The sequence below is a fragment of the Teleopsis dalmanni genome, chromosome 1 (assembly GCF_002237135.1).
Source record: "Teleopsis dalmanni isolate 2A chromosome 1, ASM223713v2, whole genome shotgun sequence".
NCBI lineage: Eukaryota > Metazoa > Arthropoda > Insecta > Diptera > Diopsidae > Teleopsis > Teleopsis dalmanni.
Window position 1 is genome coordinate 214,474,559 of NC_051846.1, and position 18,694 is coordinate 214,493,252.

Genomic DNA, 18,694 nt, shown 5'->3' on the forward strand with positions numbered 1-18,694 from the left:
AGAACGCGTTACGGCAAACTAAAAATGCCCACGACGCGAATTTCCTGTTGTAGCTTGATTAATATTTGAACCAAAGACGATGATGAAAATAATTGAATATAGCACTTAGCAGTAGATTATTCATTATTCATTCAGAATTCAAAAAATTTTAATTATTTTTATTGGAATATGGATGGTACTCTTACAGATAAACAACACGTACATACTTTTTAGATGGTAAAGTCACAAACACCGACAACCGACCCCCCTGACAACAAATACGCTGTATATTATCGACAAATCAACCACGGTCCAAGATCTTGGGAATTTCTACAGATAGTTTGCATGAGAACATATATAGTCACGGATCATCAGTCATTGAACTTGTAGCATCGAAAACCTGTAAAGGTGAAAGCTGTAATGTTGTCAGGGTATCATCTGACAAAATCGCCGCATCCTAAACCACACCACGAATTAATAAAGTTAAAACCGTCAATATTTTAGCCTAGTGATGATACTGAAGGAACTTAAAGAGAAACCTGATCATCGGTCCAAAAAGTATCTTCAACTAAAAAGACAACCTGTTACTACTGCTGCAACTGAGTATTTCTATGGTCCATACATAAAATTGACGTTTCTGTGTCCAATAATTAAAGGTTTAACACATTGTTGAGTGATTTCTATAAAAAATCTTCTGTAAAATCTTATGTAAGAAGAGATAGCTGAATACGATATTCGCGCTTCAAAAACTCATTGCCCAATACTGAAGTTTTACTTCAGTCAAATCGATAACTCATCAGATCCTATATTATACAAACTCATATAGAATTCATTCCTATTAAACTGGCACAATTACAGAGGTTGATATTAACAGTGAAACAAAGCAAGACACAACTACCGAATTCTTATCAAATCATTTTACATCTTCAATGGAAAGTAACAAGAGGATGAATTATAACAGCAGATATATATATAGTATACTTCTTTAATGCAGAAATTTTAACAAAACATTCAAGTATACGTTGTAAGCAGCTCACACATATGGATTCGAGACTTGATCTCTTAGCAGCGTTAAGAGCAGACTGCACTAGAAGTTGTTGACCCCATATGTAGAGTAGCACGTCTACGGTTCCGGAGCCCACATAATTCTTTAAACTCTCTTATATAACTTGGGCATTTTAGCAACTAAAGTATGTACCTTATATGGAAATTTTGGAAAACATGTAAATTAAACAGATTAAACAAATTGTATTGGTATATGTTACATTTTTTGAGTAATGCTCAATATATGGGCCAATGGATTTGGTTATTATTATTACTATTAATAAGTTCCTCCAAATTTTGCATTGTGCCCAAGAAATCTATTGCGCCTTCTTCATAGATTTGGAGTATTTGTTCAAGAGTGATTTACTTCATAAATAATTGTATTTACCGGGTCTTATTTTGTTATAAGATATGAGAATCCCAATTAAATATTTGTCGTGTATGCATCGGTAATGGACGAAGTACATTATTTTAGATATCATTCTCATTTCTACAACACCTACAAGTGACATTAGAGTTCCTAGTTTCCAATCAGAATTTTTCAAATAACTTTTAAGTTCTTTTTACCAAGTTGCATATAAATTTAAATCGTTTTAGATTAAATTCTTATAAGCAGTTTCGATTTTGATAAGTCTGGCAAATTATCACAGAATCGTTACTTCTCCTCTTCTTCCCGATTAAATAAGTAGCAATTATACCTTCCAAGCCACAGAATGATTACCTATAAGCAGAAAACTTGCTCCTTTCCTGTCATGCAATTTTACATCTTCAATCCATAGGATCTGATAAACTCATAAATGAGTTTATGAGTCAAAGATATTAAAAGACTTTGGCTTTAGTCTTGTTGTAACCTGATGGGTAGTAGAGAGAGCTTCCATTACTGCCCGACTATCAATTATATTGGTTTAGTAGTTAACCAACCTAATTGACATATGGTTATTGATACCGCAGGGGTAATAAGTCAGATATGATTTCGATTTTTGAAATGAGATTCATATGCACTGCAGTGCGGAGGTGACTTTGTGATCGAAGGATACATATTTCCAAAGTATATACATCTTATACCTTTCGTGTTTGAGATTGCTTTTGAAGATAAACACAGACACGTGTCTTGACATCGGATTTTCGAAAAGTGAAAAAATTTAAAAAGAGTTACGTAAGAAATCACAGCAACTGCCACAGAGGCACTGCGTTCGAACTCGGAATTGTAATGAGGGGAGCACTTGCCTCTTCTGAATTTGTTGTTAAACACAAATTTAATGTCATTACATTTGTTGTTTTGAGCTGTAAGACAATTCATCGCAAATTACCACAGATGACATCAAGAAACGACAAAAAATTAAAACATGAAACATTTAAAGAAATTAACAAAAGGTCATGATTGTTTTGCATTTCGAATTTGTTGTTGTCTTTTTGTCTTTCTGTGTTGTTGTATTGTTGTATTGTTGTCAAATGAAAGTGTTACTACGTTTTTACGTTTTTAACTATTTTTGAAATGTTATCAATCTTACAGCTTAAAATTGAATTAAATTAAAATTGTTTGTTGCGTTGAAGTCAGTTGACGTCGTTCGGTCTTTGGCTATTACGGGCCAGATTCGGAAATGGCTCTCACGTCCCGTAAATTAAGCACTGCGTAACGTAATATCAACAATTGAAATGCAAAAAACGAACCGATATCATTTTTTGTGATTTTGAGATACTTTAAGTTGAGCTAAAGATATCTGCATTAAATGAGACGTGTCCGGACTGCGTATCAGAGGCACTCACAACTGCAGTCCCTTTTTGGCGGCTTCAGTTCAAAATTTTGCATTTCAATAAAATTTGTCATCATGGAATTTTGAATTATTTATAAATTTTTTTATTTTGTGCATTGAAGATTTTTGAGGTCTAAATTTTTTCGTCAAAACTTAAAATCGGTTAAAATCGTGGTTAATACAGCTTTCACTAATCTTCGAAAAATGCGATGGTAAGTTGAGGTGATTTAGACTGATGAGACCCGTTAATATTAGGACGGCTAATTGATTTAATATTTTAAAGTTATGCAATTGCATTTATTGTTTATTGCCGATATCATAAGGCTTAATGTGCAGAAGATAGACTTCAATAAATATTTGCGCAATTATTTCTACAAAAAAGAAAAATTAAAATTTATTTTGCAACACTTATTATCAGAAACTGACGATATATTTCAAATCTTTGATTTATATTATTAAAAAAAATAAACAGATTTTCAGGTTCGATTGAGATTCAACCATGAGAGATTAAACTTTTGCTGTCATGAAATGCAATAAACACAGTCTGTCGAAAAGATATAAGGTTGAGTGAAGACGAAGCATGCTGATACAACTAAAAACACCTTTATTTAGAGTTTTCTACTGTCTATTGTGATGTCTTAAAACAGCATAGAGGGCGGCAGTTTACACTAAACGTAGTTGTTTTAGTATATTTTACTTGTTGAACCAACCTGGGGACATCCCCAGGACAAAGTCCATGTGCCTTACCTCTGCCATGCTCGTGAAGAAAGTATTGTTAAGACATAAAAGTCGCTTTTCAGAATACACTACTATTGAGGCATCAACGTGAAGGTTTAATTAAAGGAGAACATATTGTGGTGCATAACATATGTACCATATATACAACTGAGAACCTGAGAAATGTGTAAAATTCATTGGCTTCAACATTTTTAAACATTTTTGTCATTTTTTTAAGTCAATTTTAGAAAGTTTAGAAAATTACAACAATTGACAAAATAATAATAATGAAAAGCTCAATAAAATAAATTTCTGTGAATCTGCAAATGAGCCTATTATTATCTCACATAAAATTTATAAATATACCTAAGACAATACAAACAAACTCAATTTATCTAAACAAAAAGAGAACAATTTAGTATATTCTCTGAACAACGTTTCGGCTTCACATAATAAAAATGTGAAATACTGATTGGGATTACATATTCCGAAAATAACCTTGACAAAAATAAACCCAACAAAGATTCACATTGGAACAAAAATATTAGATTGTAAATTAGTTCACGATAAGAAAATTATTTACCTACTATTTTATTTTATTTTATCGTACAAAATGCAATGACTCAAAACTTTGTTATCAGACTCGAAATCGTAGATGTTTTCGCTTGGAGGCGATGACTTTTTTCTATGAAATAATTAAATAAAGAATATTTTTTTGATTTTATTAAACTTCTATTAGTAAATGTAAAATCGTTACAAGTATCTAGTGGTTAGGAACCCACTACTTCAGGCACTACGCAAGATCCTTCATTTGGTACGAATACTTGACCAACATTACACAGCATAGGGATTGCCGACAGCTGTCCTTTTTTACTGATGCACATAAAATACATTGCTGGATCTGAATTTGAACCAAACTGTCCCTCTTCGGTGCAAACAAAAGTTTCATTGTTCGCTTTCAGTTTTGCTTTAGCATCCTTTTTTGCTTTCTTCGCTAATTCCTTTTCCAATTTTTTTTCAACTTTTGCTTTCAATTTTTGAGTTTTGAGTGCTGTTTTTACAATCATTTTATACTCCTTTAACTCATGGCTCACCACATCCTCATCACTGGCTTTCTCATCAACCATGCCAACTAAGTTATTCAGATTATTGAAGTCATAGAAACATTTTTCAAGAAACTCATTATAAACCATTCCAACTGGACAAATGATATGAAATTTGTAAAAGCCTTCAACACCTGTGACATGCGGTATGCACAAATAATATGAATCATTTCTATGAAATTCAGGAATTGGTCCGGAAAACGTACAATTAAAATCGTCATCACTGCAAGCTGATAAGTCTCTTGCACAGCGATCGAGTTCTAGACTGTATGCTGTACCTAATGGACACTTTTTTAATCCCAGCTCAAATCGATTCGTCAGTGGGTTAAGTGAGCATAAATAATAGGAATGACAATCGCTCTCATGTGGAGTATTTCCAATAATAGAACAAGTTTGCCCGACATGCGCTTCAACCACATTACTAGTTGTAGTTATTGTAGTTCGATCCGGTTCAATAGTGGTCTCTTCCACAACGTCAGCATGTTCAGTAGTTATAGTTGTTGTAATGTGTTCTGATTCTGTAGTGGAACTTTTCTCATCCTCAGTATCTTCTTTATCACACTCTGTAGATCTTGTTTTGCTTATGCTTTCACTTGTTATAATATTTTTTGGACATTCACATTCCGTAATAGTTCCATCTAAACAAGCCTGTTCGCAATTTTCTGGATTCATTGATGTAAATGTCTCTGTTTCATATTTTATATTCACTTTGTTCTCATCGAATATATTTTCGGTGTAAGTTTTTAATTTATAGTCATCATGCGAAACTGTTGAAATGGTCGTTATAGCATCTTCAACAGTTACGAATACTGCTTTGGAATCACTAATATCAATCATTTTCTTAGTGTCCAGTTGAAAATTTTTTGTGCTGCTACTTAAAATACTTTCTTCTATATCTTTATTAACTGCTATTTTCTGCTCTACATCGTTTTCCTTTACAAATTCTACAACTGCAGTGCCTCTTGGGACATCTATGACAACTGGCATTCCATCCCCTGAAGAAATCATTAAGTTAACAAAGTCAACCTCTTCAAAGTTGGCAGCGATTTCGTCCTTTATCACTTTTAAATCTGCAACGTATTCTGTAGTTGTCACTACATTTTCAGTGAGTAAGTGAACACTTTCAGATGATCCGTCTCCAGAGATGCATTTCGTAATTTGCTGCAAAAATAATATCGAAATCCTGAAATTAATTTATAATTTGCAATTCTTTCTCAAAATCTTACCAAAATGCAAACCGCAGCTAAAATCCATCTTTTCTGATCTCTCATTTCGAAAATTCGTTGTTAACTATTGCGTTACGCATCAACTTCGAAGCTATATAAACTGTGAGATACTATTTGCTTTTAGTAATCTTAGATAAATACTTACACAGAAAACAACAGTTATGGCTTGATTGTAACCGCTAGTTTCCTAATCTCGACGCTTCGCAAATACGCACTTGCAGCTATCAACTATCTTGCGTTATGAGTGCATTTCGGTGATACAAAACAAATCTTACAACCTTGACCGAAATCTCTGCATCAAACCGGATGCATACAATAGAGGTAAGAACAAATATTGCACTTTATGGAAGTTAAAAATCTAAGGGAAATAGCTATCCGTGAAAATCAGTTAGAAATTACACTTACGGGTTTTATGTTATTACTTGTATTCCAAAAAATCTTGCATTCAATTTCCGTTTGCAGACATACGGAGACGTTCCTTTATTTTTAATTATTTCTAAACGTATAAATGATTTGCGAGCTTTCAACTCTCAAGATTGTTAAGCCGTTTAACATATAATGGCAAGAGGATGCTAAAATGATATGATTGATACTAGTATTTTCCGTTAAAGCAGGAGTACATTCTAAAATTTCTTTTTCATTAAACAGTATACAGTCAGGTATTGTACTTCTATGCTATCCTGCTCTACACAGTCTTTTAATTTGAGTTAACAGTGTGGTTCAATGATTTACAGAAGACTCAATTCACAAAAAGTGTTGCATACTTTTAGATTGCGTCACTTTATTGAAATTTGAACTTTTAGATAAAAATAATCAGATTGGCATAAGCAAAATATTCATTTTCACTTTGACGGCTGTGCTAAGTCGTTGGTCGATGTCTCTAAAGCAAGCAAGATAACGACGCTTCACTTTCTTCTCTACATAAACGTTCTAAGTTCTGTACTTCTCAATCATTTAGGCGGGTTGAGTAGATGGCAAGTAAATCAACTCATATCAGTATGTCAAGAGATACGACGATATACGGGAGGTTTTATCAGAACAACGAAAGCAGTTAATCGCAGAAACCAGAGCACAATCAATGGAATACTTCCTGTATGTGCGCAGTCATATGAGTTGCTAGTCTGCGGGCTCAGCAACATTAGACTGCACTCTAAGTTTCTGTATTTTGGATTATTTTCGATGTTTCCGGTTTCAGGCTCGTATTCGTATTCGCATTTAAGGATTTGTGATATTTGTGATATTTGTGATCAATTCATTTGTGCACATAAAATACTTTTGGATAAAAAATACTGCATTGCTCCAACTTATGCATTTTCGTAGTCAATACCCGTCCGTTTAGGTTTTAGTGATGTGTGTGGGTGTCTTTACCTATCTGAATATTTGCTAATCTCGTAGACATAATCTTGTGATAAAAGTTCTTATCAGAGCACAAATAAATTTAATTGTATCTGCTTACTCAAGCAAACACAAACAAAAAATTTTTAGTGATGTGATGATTTTAATTGCTCAATACTAGAATCACCATAAAAAAATAAATTTATACATAATACGCAATACATAAAAAAGATTATACGTTGAGACTTAAAGCGCATTCTAGTCTTATCCAGATCCCCAGAAAAACTAACGTTAGTCAATATTATTTAAATGGAACTGCATTCTATTAATAACACACATCGGGAAACAAATATGCCTCGAAATCCGTTGGAAACCTCGTTGATACCTTCGCCGGGTGGTATCCGTCGAACTCCGCGATCAGCTGCGGCTGTAGCAACTGCCGGAGTTCAAAGGAGACGCGTAATTAAAAAGCACATTCAACAAAAGTACTTGCTGTGTGGGTTCGCTATACATGTACATAGTAATTCTCCAATATATATATATACCAAGTATTTTAACTCCATCTATAAACAAATTCATAGACAAATTTTCTCAAAACTCGCTGTATTATTATCACTCACGCCGCTTATCAGTGACAACTATTTAACTTTATTATTTTTATTTTTGTTTTTGCTTTGAGGCGTTCTTGTCTACTCCTGCTTATCTCTACGGTAACATTGTGGAGTCTGATAAAGATTTGGTGTTGCGTATCTGGCCAGCGATAGTTTTTCAAGCAACCGGTCAACTGTGCCGTTCAATATTAGACCATTTGGATACGGAATATCGTGGTCGTCCACGTGAAACTTCCCAGTATCGGCGCGTATTCCTATTTGCGACTGCAATCACCTGTGTTTCGCTAATGATAAGTGGCTTTTTCTTCTCCTCGGCATGGGTTACTGTCACAACAACAACACAAGCAATAGCAATCGTTTTCTATGGTTTTTTCGCTGGTAAGTATATATGGATATGGATAGTGAAGAGACACACGACAGAGAGTGAATAGTAATCTAAACTTTGATAAAAATAATAACAACAATAATTCAGATAGTTGAATTCACATCAAAATGTTTTTGTTTAGATTAAAATTAGTAATGATTGAGTTTGTTCATTTCATGTCAGAAAATTGCTTGCAGTTTTAATATTGTAATGTTTGTGGCATGCCTTCCAAATAATATAAGGAAAATGGGTTTTAAAATATGGAATAGTAACGCTTAGTGCATCAATTTCACATAGTTTTATTATGTAAAAATTTATTTTAGTTTTACTCTACGAGTGACTTGTAATATATGAAGTATAATATGGAGAAAGGAATAATAAAGAATGCTAAGGTTAAAGGTCCTAATCCTATGGATTATCAATAAGTCTTCAACAACCATAATTTGGAATTCTCTAAACAAACTAATTGGTTTTTATTTATCTAAAGACGGTGCAAAAAATCAATTAAACACATAGTACTCTACTGTATTCGGAGACTAATAGCTATATACAAATAATTCATTATATGATAGGTATATATGTAGAATATGTTATTCAGATCAACATTAGATTAACCTCTTTTATTTTTTAAACTATTGTTAGCAAGTGAAGATGACGTCTGAAAGTGCGAATATCTGAAATAACAATAGTAAAAAAAATAGAGGTTAATATAATCTGAACAATATATGCACACATAAATCACATACTTATTATGATTTATATTATTTTATACGACTAATGACATCAACTTTTTATAGGCGTTGGTTCCAGCCTATTTATCTGGAAAACACACGTAATGTAATTTTTTATTCGATAAATTAGTTATTAAATATAAAGATAAAAATCAATATGCTTTCAGATTCGAAGCAGTTCGTCCACGCGAAGACAAATTCGTGCGTAAAACAATTCAATTATGCGGTGAGGCATTTTGTCAACTATTCTTATCGTTTGTTTTTACCAGTCTTCGAACACTTTATGGTACTGCACAATCTATTGTCCTCATGTCAGCACTCTTGGTAAATTTAATACCAATTAGCTTGATTATTACACGGCACCACGAAGGAGCCATTACAAAGCGCATTTCGGTAATAAAAGCAGAAACCGCATTTACCCCATTGCACCACCAACTTGGAAGGTTTTCTTCTAATTTCGCCGATCAAATGGATGGCATTGAAATGCAATTGCAACGCAGTTGGAAGAATCCAATAATAGATCATCATACAGCAGCAGCATTAGTGGCAGCAACGGCGGACACGCACGACTACTTATTACCGACCGACTATGTGACCTTTGTAAATCCAAACGGCGTGGAGATAATGGAAATTATTCCCGAAGAAGATGAAAACGTTTCAGTTATTCGTTCTAGCACAGCAACGATCGATAATTATGGACGTGTGAGCGTTGGTGCATCTCAAAACATGAATAAATCTAATTCAAATGGGCTGCATCATGTGGACACGGTTGAAGCTGGAAATTTGGTATTTATTTGGCTTTTTGAAAAAAATAAACATATAACGATTTTCTATTTGTACAGGAGAAATTACAACAGTTCTCTCGAAATGTTACTTCCCACATCTTGAGCAATTTAATAGACAAGATCGTATCGCCATTGAAACATGCTTTACTTATTCCAAAACTTTATAGTACTACGTTTTATCTATCGGCTGACATATTTTCGTACGTTATGTGCTTAACTGTATTACCAAGCCTAGCTGTGAGCCATCATGCTCTGAAAAATGCCGAAATTCCTTTCTTGTTTTCGTTGCTAGCATTTCCATGGATGTGCTTTTCCTTAATGACACCTCGATTCGGAAATAGTCTTTATAAGCGAAAAATTCAGTGGCACACATTAGGCTGTATTTGCAAAGGATTAGCTCTTATATGTGAGTTCGAAATTTTTATAAATTACACTCACTTTCTTAAAGATTTATTACTTTCTTCGTTTTTAATATAGTTATAAGTTTCTCTACTTCAAAGCTGCTACTCAGCGTTTCCTCTGTACTTTTGGGGTTTGGACAGGCAGTAACTCTTTTTTTACAAGAGGAAGTTTTTCAAATGAGTATGTCGCGAGCGCAATGGAATGCGATTCGGTTTCCAGTACATTTAACAAATTCCTTCCTAATACTTCTATGGGGCGCCCTTGCACATTGGGTTGTGGAACATTTCTCATTCCAAGCGAGCGTAGGCTTTTCTGGTACGCTTTATAGTTCTTCAGTATTACTTTTCTTTGTTGTCTTTTAAAAACCTCTAGTATTGTTTGGTTTGCAAAAAAATTCAATATTTATGTTAAAAAGATTCTTAATATTACATATGAAATTAATTTAGTCAGTCGGTAACAAAAAGTTTCATAAGCAAATAAAATTTATAAAAATTGTATCGCAAACTTGTTTAATTTAAATTTATTTATAATATTGTAGATGTTTAATAGTAACTTATTGATTGATATAATACACTCGAAAAGAATAACGTGTACTTTGTAATCAATCTAACCTTCACTAAGCATATCAAAGATATCCAGATAAATGGAAAATGATTGCCAACCTTAAAAGAGTCGCATTTAATACAAGTTTTTAAATAACGTCTAAATAAGAACTATTATTCTCGCTCGTTCAAATGCCATTACTTTTTAAAATGAATAAATTATTTTCAAATTAAAGTATCACAATGTTTGGATAGGTATTCAAGCCGATGATTTGACTTCTTTATTATAATAAACAAAACTTATTTTGCGTTTGTTATTTTTAACTTTATTTAATATAAAAACCAATTACGTCTGACATAATCCAATTATTTCTAATATAAATGACATATGTCTGTTTCATTATTTCTTAACACACATTCAATTCCGATTCAAACACAACCCTGTGTTGTAACTGAAATGCTATGATTTGATAGCAAAAATAATTACATTGGATTTATCATAATCTAAATTACAATTAAAATTTCTTATTACAATAAAAGGTTCTAAAAATATAATTTTTAACATATTTTAAATATTTTCTAATTATGTTTCCGACAATAGAGAAAAATGATTAGTACTAACACAATATTATTGCACATATTTAAAATAACTATAATAAGTGTTTAGTCATATACTAATCTTTATAAAAACTATTTTTTAAGATATGCATAAAGCAAAATATAAAAAGTTATTGTGATAATTAAGCAATCATTAATAACATAATAAAAAATTAAAATGAAGTCACATTGTCATCTCGACAATTCACAGCGGCTAAAAATCAATGTTTTACAGCGGCTAAAAATCAATGTTTTACAGCGTAATAAGTAAAAAATCAATATTTTACAGCTTAATACAGCGTAATAAGTAAATTACTGCATATTTACTTGTTCGTGGAAGTGTCACTTTATTGTTAAATGTACTAACAAAAAGTTATTTCATCATAAATAGATGCGTTAAGTGTTATCCTATATGTTAAAAAACCGTAATTAATTGGAATATTAGTCGAAAAATTAATTACTCCAACGGCAAGACAATCAAAAAAACAGTATGCAATAAACCGATAATAGCTGCGTTTTAGCAAACAATGTCGATCTTCTTTGCTGAAAGAATCAGCATGGAGGCTTATACCAATAGAAAGCATTATTACAGTTTAATCTTGCAGGCAGTTTGCAATGCAAATGGTATTTTTATAGACGTATATGTTGGAAAGTCTAGTTCCTTACACAGCAGCCGAGTTTTGCGTAGATCGTATCTTTATAGTACAGTATCATTTCCAAACAAATTTCCCAGCGGTTCTTTTATTTTAGGAGATTTTGCATATCTCCTGATCTGCATATAATGCATTTGTAGGCAAGGATTGTCATAGAAGATATTTTTGGTCGTTGATTGTTGCATTTTATGGTATAACGAAGAACACCTTCAGTAACAAATCTAATTATGTGCACATGCATATTGCATAATACATATATGTTGTACACAGAATGATACAGTTCATAATGAGTAAGACAATATATTCTCAATATCTTGAAGTGGTTAACAAGTAAATTATTTATTGTTCTGTTTTAATTCAATAAAACAATTTGTCTCAATTTTTATATATTCATTTCAAATTATTTCATTTTAATAAATTATTACATAACAATAAATATTAATAACAACAAAACATGAATAGTTTAAGTAATAACTTTAATTATAGTAATAATTAATATTTTACTTTAAATAAAATATTAATAACATATTAAATAAATACATATATATAATAAATAATTATTATTGTAGTTTTGTTTATATTTTTTACTGCACCGTATCAAGGTACATCCACATCAAACGAACGCATGCGAACGAACGAACTTTTGAAAGTACCATTACCTGCGAACGTCCGTTCGTTCGCAAGCATTCGCTTTGGTGTGGATACACCTTTATATGTTAAAATCGCATTGCCAACAATATTTTCATCAAAATACGTTCCACTTTTTTTTGTACATACATTCCACATTGAACGAAAATGTGAACCAGATTAATTGCCAGTTCACCCCATTGTTATTGTTTTGCATGTAAAATTGAGCGGATTGTTGTTTGCTGAAACGCAGCTAATATTACGTGTCATAATTATTACAATTTTGTTATATTAATTATGTATATGCATTTGTTTTGTTTTTAAATTTGCATCAGAATATATTTCTCTCAATTATTAATCTCTCAATTAATTAATTATCGGCCTATTTACCCAAAACATTTTGTAGTTTTTGGTTTTTGCGTATTAATAACGTTGAATTTATTATTGTGAGTAATTTTTCTTGTGTCATTTTACTTTTGATTATTAAAATGGGTTCCTCAGTACCCATATTTACACGATGTAATAGCTGAACTGTCATTATTAATTAATATTGCCAACTAATAGATAAAACACTTCAACTTCTAATAATATAATAAATATTTATAATTTTAAAATTTAATATACATTTAATATACATTTTCATGACATAAGTAAAGTTAATTTCATTATTACATTTTATTATTTATGTGTTTTATGATAATTGAAGAATCCATTGAACAACCAGACATTCGGTTTTTTGAATTGTCAAAACAGTGCTGACAACTTTTGATTCGAGGAATACAAATGTCACCAATCGTTGCGGCGGCTTTTTCTTATTCGGGCACTAAAACGAGAAGCGGGTACGGCAAATTTTTGCTAAAATTATGTAGTTTGAGTGTAGTTGGAATTTGAGAAATTTGAAAGATTCGATAGTTATTTTATTCTATTATTGCAATCATATAGAAAATTGTATACACTTTAATAATTGAAATTGGTACATGGTGCATTTAGTGCATCGCACTTGTAATGGTGTAAGTCTGCTTTATAACAATATTTCGATTATTTTTAGTGAAATGTACATTGAACCATCGTGCTTGGAAAACAATATTTCACACGTGCAAAAAATTAAACCAACAGAAAAAAGGCAGGATTTTGCGGTTGATGATTTTCATTTAACTAAGCAGGCTGACGTTGGCGGCCGTTCAGTGTTAAGTAAAAATAATAGAAGCTTCTTAGAGGATTTATCTAATTCGAATTTGAATATAAATGCAAATATCACCTTCGCAGAAAAGGAAGATAGCTTCATTGATTTAATTGACGCACGGGATGTAAGTAATGGAGGTGCGTCGCCTTCAATTATAAATGAACAGTTTGCACATCGCCAACAAAACGGTTTTTCAGACCATTATAATTTAATTTCGAACAGTAGTAAAATTGACGTAATTAAAACTAAGCAACGTACAGCACTTAAGAGAAATAAAAGTTTGATAGGTGTTGCGCAAAAGGTAAACTTAAACTTTTTTTTTAATTTTCTTAATAATTAAAAATCAAAACATGTGATAAAACTATTTATTTTTTCAGAAAATATCGAAAGACAGTCCAAAATATAAAAGTAAACGCAATATTCCAGGGTTATTGTTAAGGAATCGCATTGAACAAACGCTGCAGTCTGATAGCGAATTATATTCTAAAGAAGCAGAGAAACGTAAAGTCCGCCAATTACCGGATCTTTTACCTTGTAGCGAAGTCAGCTGGAACGGCAGTGAAGCAAGTTTCTGCAGTAACAGATATATAAATCGATATTTAAAGGAAGACAATCGTGATTATAAATACGGTGAAAATCATCAAATGGGTGTTGATATTGTTAATAAACTTAAGAAGCTTTTCGGAATCAGTTTGACCAATAATAATGAACCGGATAGATCACGTAAGCGTAGGTAAGTATTTTTAAGAAATTTTGAATCATTAAAGTATATATAATTATAAAGTAGACTTCGAATCATTAAAGTACATAAATGTCTAAATGTCTACGTAAATGTCAACATTTTATAAATCTAATGGCACTTTTGATTGGGAAATCTAGATTTACTCTCGAGTTTTTAAATTTTGTTATCCAATCTAACATTTTTGTAGTGATATTAGTAGACATTTATATATTTCATAAATACATATATCGAATCAAATCACACTTTATCTGTCAAATCATATAAAACAACTATTAATTTCAGCGTAATCGTGCTACTTTAGCAAAATATCTAGAGTGTTATAAATGTATCTCGAGTGTTATAAATTTGTTTCGGATTTACTAATTGAAAATGAAAATACACTAATAGTGCATTAAAAGAGCATCTCGATTGAAAAAATTACTTTACTAAGTAAAGTTGGCTATGTTTTTATTCCGATAAGAAAAAATTTAATTAAATGTAGAGTTGAAATTGTTTATGAAATATTGTGCCTATTTAAATTTATAATCAAATAATAATCGAATACTGCTATTAATTAATTAATTCATAAGCAAAATTGTTTTAATTTTTTGTAGAAATAATAATCATTTAAACCCTAAATATTTCGATACAATAATATAGTTTAGTGGTTCTCTTTTCAGATCAGACATTCCAGTCACAGATGCTAGTCTCATAAAATATCGGAAGGTTAATAATACATTTCCCAAGTTTGTGAGTAATACATCTGACGGTGAGTAGCATTTGTAAATTGTATATCTATTCTTTATATCTATTCTTTAATTCCTCATGTTGGCACAGATGATATTGAATTGAGATCTAATAGAAACAGGAAAAATTCTCCAATTTTTCAAAAGCCGTCCTTTAGTCTTCGCAGTGAAATGGCCCAGCGGTTGCCATTGCAAACATTTGGTATGTTGATGAACAAGAAGTCTGTAACGAATGAAATGAAATATTTTTTTACTTATAGAAAAACCTAGGTTACAGAAGTCATACTTTACTCCTCAGCCTATGCCTCACAAAGTTGTCAAAAATTGTGGGTATGTTGATGATGAGTTCTCAGACGATGAACCTGAAATAGTCAATGGAATTGATATAGGAAATATAAGAAAACCATTGCCAACTTTCCGCATTCCTTTGCACCGTGAAGAAGGACGAAAATGTTTACCAAAACCGTCTTCGTCATTATTTGGAATGGCTTCATTAGGATTACCGGAACTAAATACTATTCAAAGACCCATCTATTCTCAAGCACCAATTTATAATGCTCTACATACATGCAAACGTTTGGACCACGATAATTCTTTGAATCAGGCTTTTGGAAATCATGGCAATTCTACATGTATTTAAAAAAAATGACTGTATTTAAAACACTTTACAATATTTGTCTTATTAGCAGGCATTGCACCACGTTTAATAACAAAGGCTAAAACGGTGTCTTCCCTGCCATCATTTAATGACCGCGATAAATACGCCGAATTACTGCAGACGTTAGCAATTACTTTCGATACTCCACGGTATGCGCCATTGACATCGAAGAAAGTAAATTGTAGCTCTCAAAAAGCACCACAACATAGTTCCTGTTCGGAGAGAGTAAACTCTACAGCACATTGCAACGTTCCACTTCCAAATTGTTCAATAGATCTTGATGAAGACAGTGATGAATGCATCTTAGTAAAAGAAAATCCAAGAAATAGTCGTCAGGTAAAACGCTTTTCGACTACAACCGTCGTGGATGACGACCCAATTGAGGTACTAGATTTAACAAAGTCTGAACAAGCGGTTATATCACAATGCAGTAAAATTAAGGATAATGATATAATTTGTTTGAATGATAATGACTCTGCAGATGAAATGGAATTGTAAGACGATATTAACATCTCATTTCACATAAATGTTCATATTATTCTATTATAGGCCAGAGGTTGCACCAGTAAATTCGTTAAAGGAGCGTTTTGAACTTTCGCCACACATTAAGAAAGACTGGTTAAAGGATTTTGAAATGAAATGTAGGAAAAAACAAGAAGAATCAAAAAAACAATTGCTTGAAGTAAAAACCATGTATGTGTTTTTTGTCATTTTTTGGATTAGTTTAAAAATAATGAAATTTTTTTAATTTAGGGTCGATAAACGTTCTGCTGAGCGAATTAAAGCTGAGCGAGAGCTTCTACGCAACATGGCAGAGATTTCAATATTTGATCCTAGAATTGTAGTCATTGATGAATTTCCGGAGCCTGAGGAAGACGAAGACCAATTGGTGGAATTAACGGACCAGCATAACGCGCTAATTCACCGAGTTTTGCGTTCACCACCAGATCAGGTATATTCAATAAATTTATTTGGATTTATATAATTTTAAGACTGAAATTTTAGGTGCATATTAATAAATTCAATCTTAACGCTACAACTAGAGACTTGAACACCTTGACTGGCAAACAGTGGCTAAATGATGAAGTAATCAATTTTTACATGAATTTATTGACTGAGCGCAGTGAAAAAAAGAACAAGACGCACGGTCTTCCCAAAGTCTATTCAATGAACACATTTTTTATTCCACGCTTATTAGAACACGGATTTAGTGCAGTCAAACGATGGACACGTAAAGTGGACATTTTCGAAAAGGATATAATACCCGTTCCTGTTCATGTAAGCGGTGTTCACTGGTGTATGGCAATAATTCATCTTAAGAATAAGTCTATAAAGTACTATGATTCAATGGGGGCACCTAATCCAAGAGTGTTAAATGCATTGGAGGGGTACCTTAAGGAAGAATCACTTGATAAGAAAAAAATTCCGTTTGATACCTCCGGATTCGTTATTGAATCAGTAAAAGATGTGCCGCGACAGATGAACGGTAGTGACTGCGGTGTTTTTAGCTGCATGTTCGCCGAGTTCATTACGCGTGATAAGGCAATCACTTTTAGCCAAGAGCATATGGAATATTTCCGTCATAAAATGATTGTTGAAATTGTGCGAGGAGAGCTCTTGCAGTAAATTTGGTTTGCTAATTTTAAAATATAGGTTTAAATATTTTCCATACATTTATAACCATTAAATAATTGTTCATTTACATCGCACAATTTCATCCTAAGAATATAAGAAACTGCTTGAAGTAATCTATTTATTTTTTTAAAAAAACTAATCCGGAAAACAGAATCTTTAAGTTATTTAAGATAATTACAATCAATAAAGTTGAACATCTATGTATGTGAAAAATGTTTGAAATGTTTAACTGTAAAATATTGTAAGTTGCAAGTTTCCTAACGGACTCTAACCAGACGCTAATATTACTTACGAAATGAATCTTTTTGAACATAAATTTATAGTTCCCTTGGTTCCTGCTGACTTAATAAACAAATGCTATTCAGTTTTCTCAATGAATGGAAGTGTTTCGCGTCGATAAGCTCCCAGTTGTTGTAACTAGCAAGCAGATAAAATGAAAGGATATACAAGGCGATTACATCGGCGGGGAAGTGGATGGGTAGTGGTCAGGGGTGATGGAGGGGGAATGAGAGTAAGGATTGGATTGAAGTAGATCTGCAGTTTGGACATACAGGAATATACGTGTTTAGGTTTGGTGGTGGCACCAATATTTATAGGCAGTCATTTAACTTGTTGCACAATATAGAAGAGTTCTGGCCCGTAGTTAGAATTGTGCGATCATATGTATACGTTGTGACTCTGACTGCCTCATGGAGGTCTAGGAGTTTAGACACGTATATATTGAAAAAGGATCGGTGAGAGAACCCTGCCCTGGGGGACATCTTGCTTTAATTTCCTGGTTTTGATATTTTAACTTTAAAGTCTACGATGGATCATCTACCTATGAGACAGTTACAAAGCCATCTTTTTATTGAGTCAGGGGTAGATGCTTCAAATAATTTACTAAGGTGCTATGCGAGATTAAGACCAACTAGCACCGTGCATTCGCACGGACGACTGGTTTGGGCCATTGGAGATTTGGGATGTCATCTCGCAAAGAGCGGAGGTGGTGTTATGACAGGGCTAGGTGAATGTGAGGGGAATAAGTTACTATGAAGCGAAGTAGAGATTGAAAATATAATTTTTTAAGAATCCAGAGATAGCAACATATAAGCCTAATCAGTAACTAAACCTAAATCGTAACAATATTAATGAAAGTAATCCCAATACTTATTGCTTGAAATTTTAAAGCGAACTTTCGAATGAATAATTATCAATTTAATTTGCAAGGTTCATATGAGTAATGTAACATCAAGTTGCCTTTGTTTAAGTCTGTTCTCTATGTTTATAGAATCTTACATA

At 32.4% G+C, this 18,694-nt stretch overlaps 3 protein-coding genes across 5 annotated transcripts; 2 read left to right on the plus strand and 1 right to left on the minus strand.

Moving 5' to 3' along the window:
* Positions 1–4,251: 4,251 nt before the first annotated feature.
* Positions 4,252–5,914, minus strand: LOC119675857. Its single transcript, XM_038087079.1, has 2 exons — positions 5,824–5,914; positions 4,252–5,758 (listed from the first exon to the last, which is right to left on the minus strand). Exons 1-2 carry the CDS (start codon positions 5,866–5,868, stop codon positions 4,265–4,267), a joined length of 1,539 nt encoding a protein of 512 aa, XP_037943007.1. The 5' UTR covers positions 5,869–5,914; the 3' UTR covers positions 4,252–4,264.
* A 734-nt stretch (positions 5,915–6,648) lies between these two features.
* Positions 6,649–10,498, plus strand: LOC119671919. The gene is made up of 6 exons (XM_038082798.1): positions 6,649–7,671; positions 7,838–8,147; positions 8,931–8,970; positions 9,032–9,650; positions 9,707–10,055; positions 10,127–10,498. The coding sequence occupies exons 1-6, from the start codon at positions 7,468–7,470 to the stop codon at positions 10,411–10,413; spliced, it is 1,809 nt and encodes a 602-aa protein (XP_037938726.1). The 5' UTR covers positions 6,649–7,467; the 3' UTR covers positions 10,414–10,498.
* Positions 10,499–13,173: 2,675 nt separating this feature from the next.
* Positions 13,174–17,607, plus strand: LOC119671920. 3 transcript variants are annotated; one of them, XM_038082799.1, is made up of 10 exons: positions 13,174–13,309; positions 13,519–13,954; positions 14,031–14,386; positions 15,040–15,143; positions 15,212–15,322; positions 15,381–15,752; positions 15,807–16,272; positions 16,328–16,471; positions 16,532–16,730; positions 16,784–17,607. In XM_038082799.1, the coding sequence occupies exons 1-10, from the start codon at positions 13,254–13,256 to the stop codon at positions 17,402–17,404; spliced, it is 2,865 nt and encodes a 954-aa protein (XP_037938727.1). In that variant the 5' UTR covers positions 13,174–13,253; the 3' UTR covers positions 17,405–17,607. The 3 variants fall into 3 exon arrangements, with proteins under 3 accessions (XP_037938727.1, XP_037938728.1, XP_037938729.1); XM_038082800.1 differs by having other exon boundaries at positions 15,810–16,272; XM_038082801.1 differs by having other exon boundaries at positions 15,055–15,143; positions 16,784–17,606.
* Positions 17,608–18,694: the final 1,087 nt, after the last annotated feature.

Coding starts and splice junctions, on each gene's coding strand:
- LOC119671920 (XM_038082799.1), top strand. CDS start 13,254: ATGTCACCAATCGTTGCGGCGGCTTTTTCTTATTCGGGCACTAAAACG. Junction 16,472..16,531: donor TTGCTTGAAGTAAAAACCAT/GTATGTGTTTTT, acceptor TTTTTAATTTAG/GGTCGATAAACGTTCTGCTG. Junction 16,731..16,783: donor TGCGTTCACCACCAGATCAG/GTATATTCAATA, acceptor CTGAAATTTTAG/GTGCATATTAATAAATTCAA.
- LOC119675857 (XM_038087079.1), bottom strand. CDS start 5,868: ATGAGAGATCAGAAAAGATGGATTTTAGCTGCGGTTTGCATTTTG. Junction 5,759..5,823: donor TAGCTGCGGTTTGCATTTTG/GTAAGATTTTGA, acceptor TTATTTTTGCAG/CAAATTACGAAATGCATCTC.
- LOC119671919 (XM_038082798.1), top strand. CDS start 7,468: ATGGAACTGCATTCTATTAATAACACACATCGGGAAACAAATATGCCT. Junction 8,971..9,031: donor ATCTGGAAAACACACGTAAT/GTAATTTTTTAT, acceptor ATATGCTTTCAG/ATTCGAAGCAGTTCGTCCAC. Junction 9,651..9,706: donor CGGTTGAAGCTGGAAATTTG/GTATTTATTTGG, acceptor CTATTTGTACAG/GAGAAATTACAACAGTTCTC.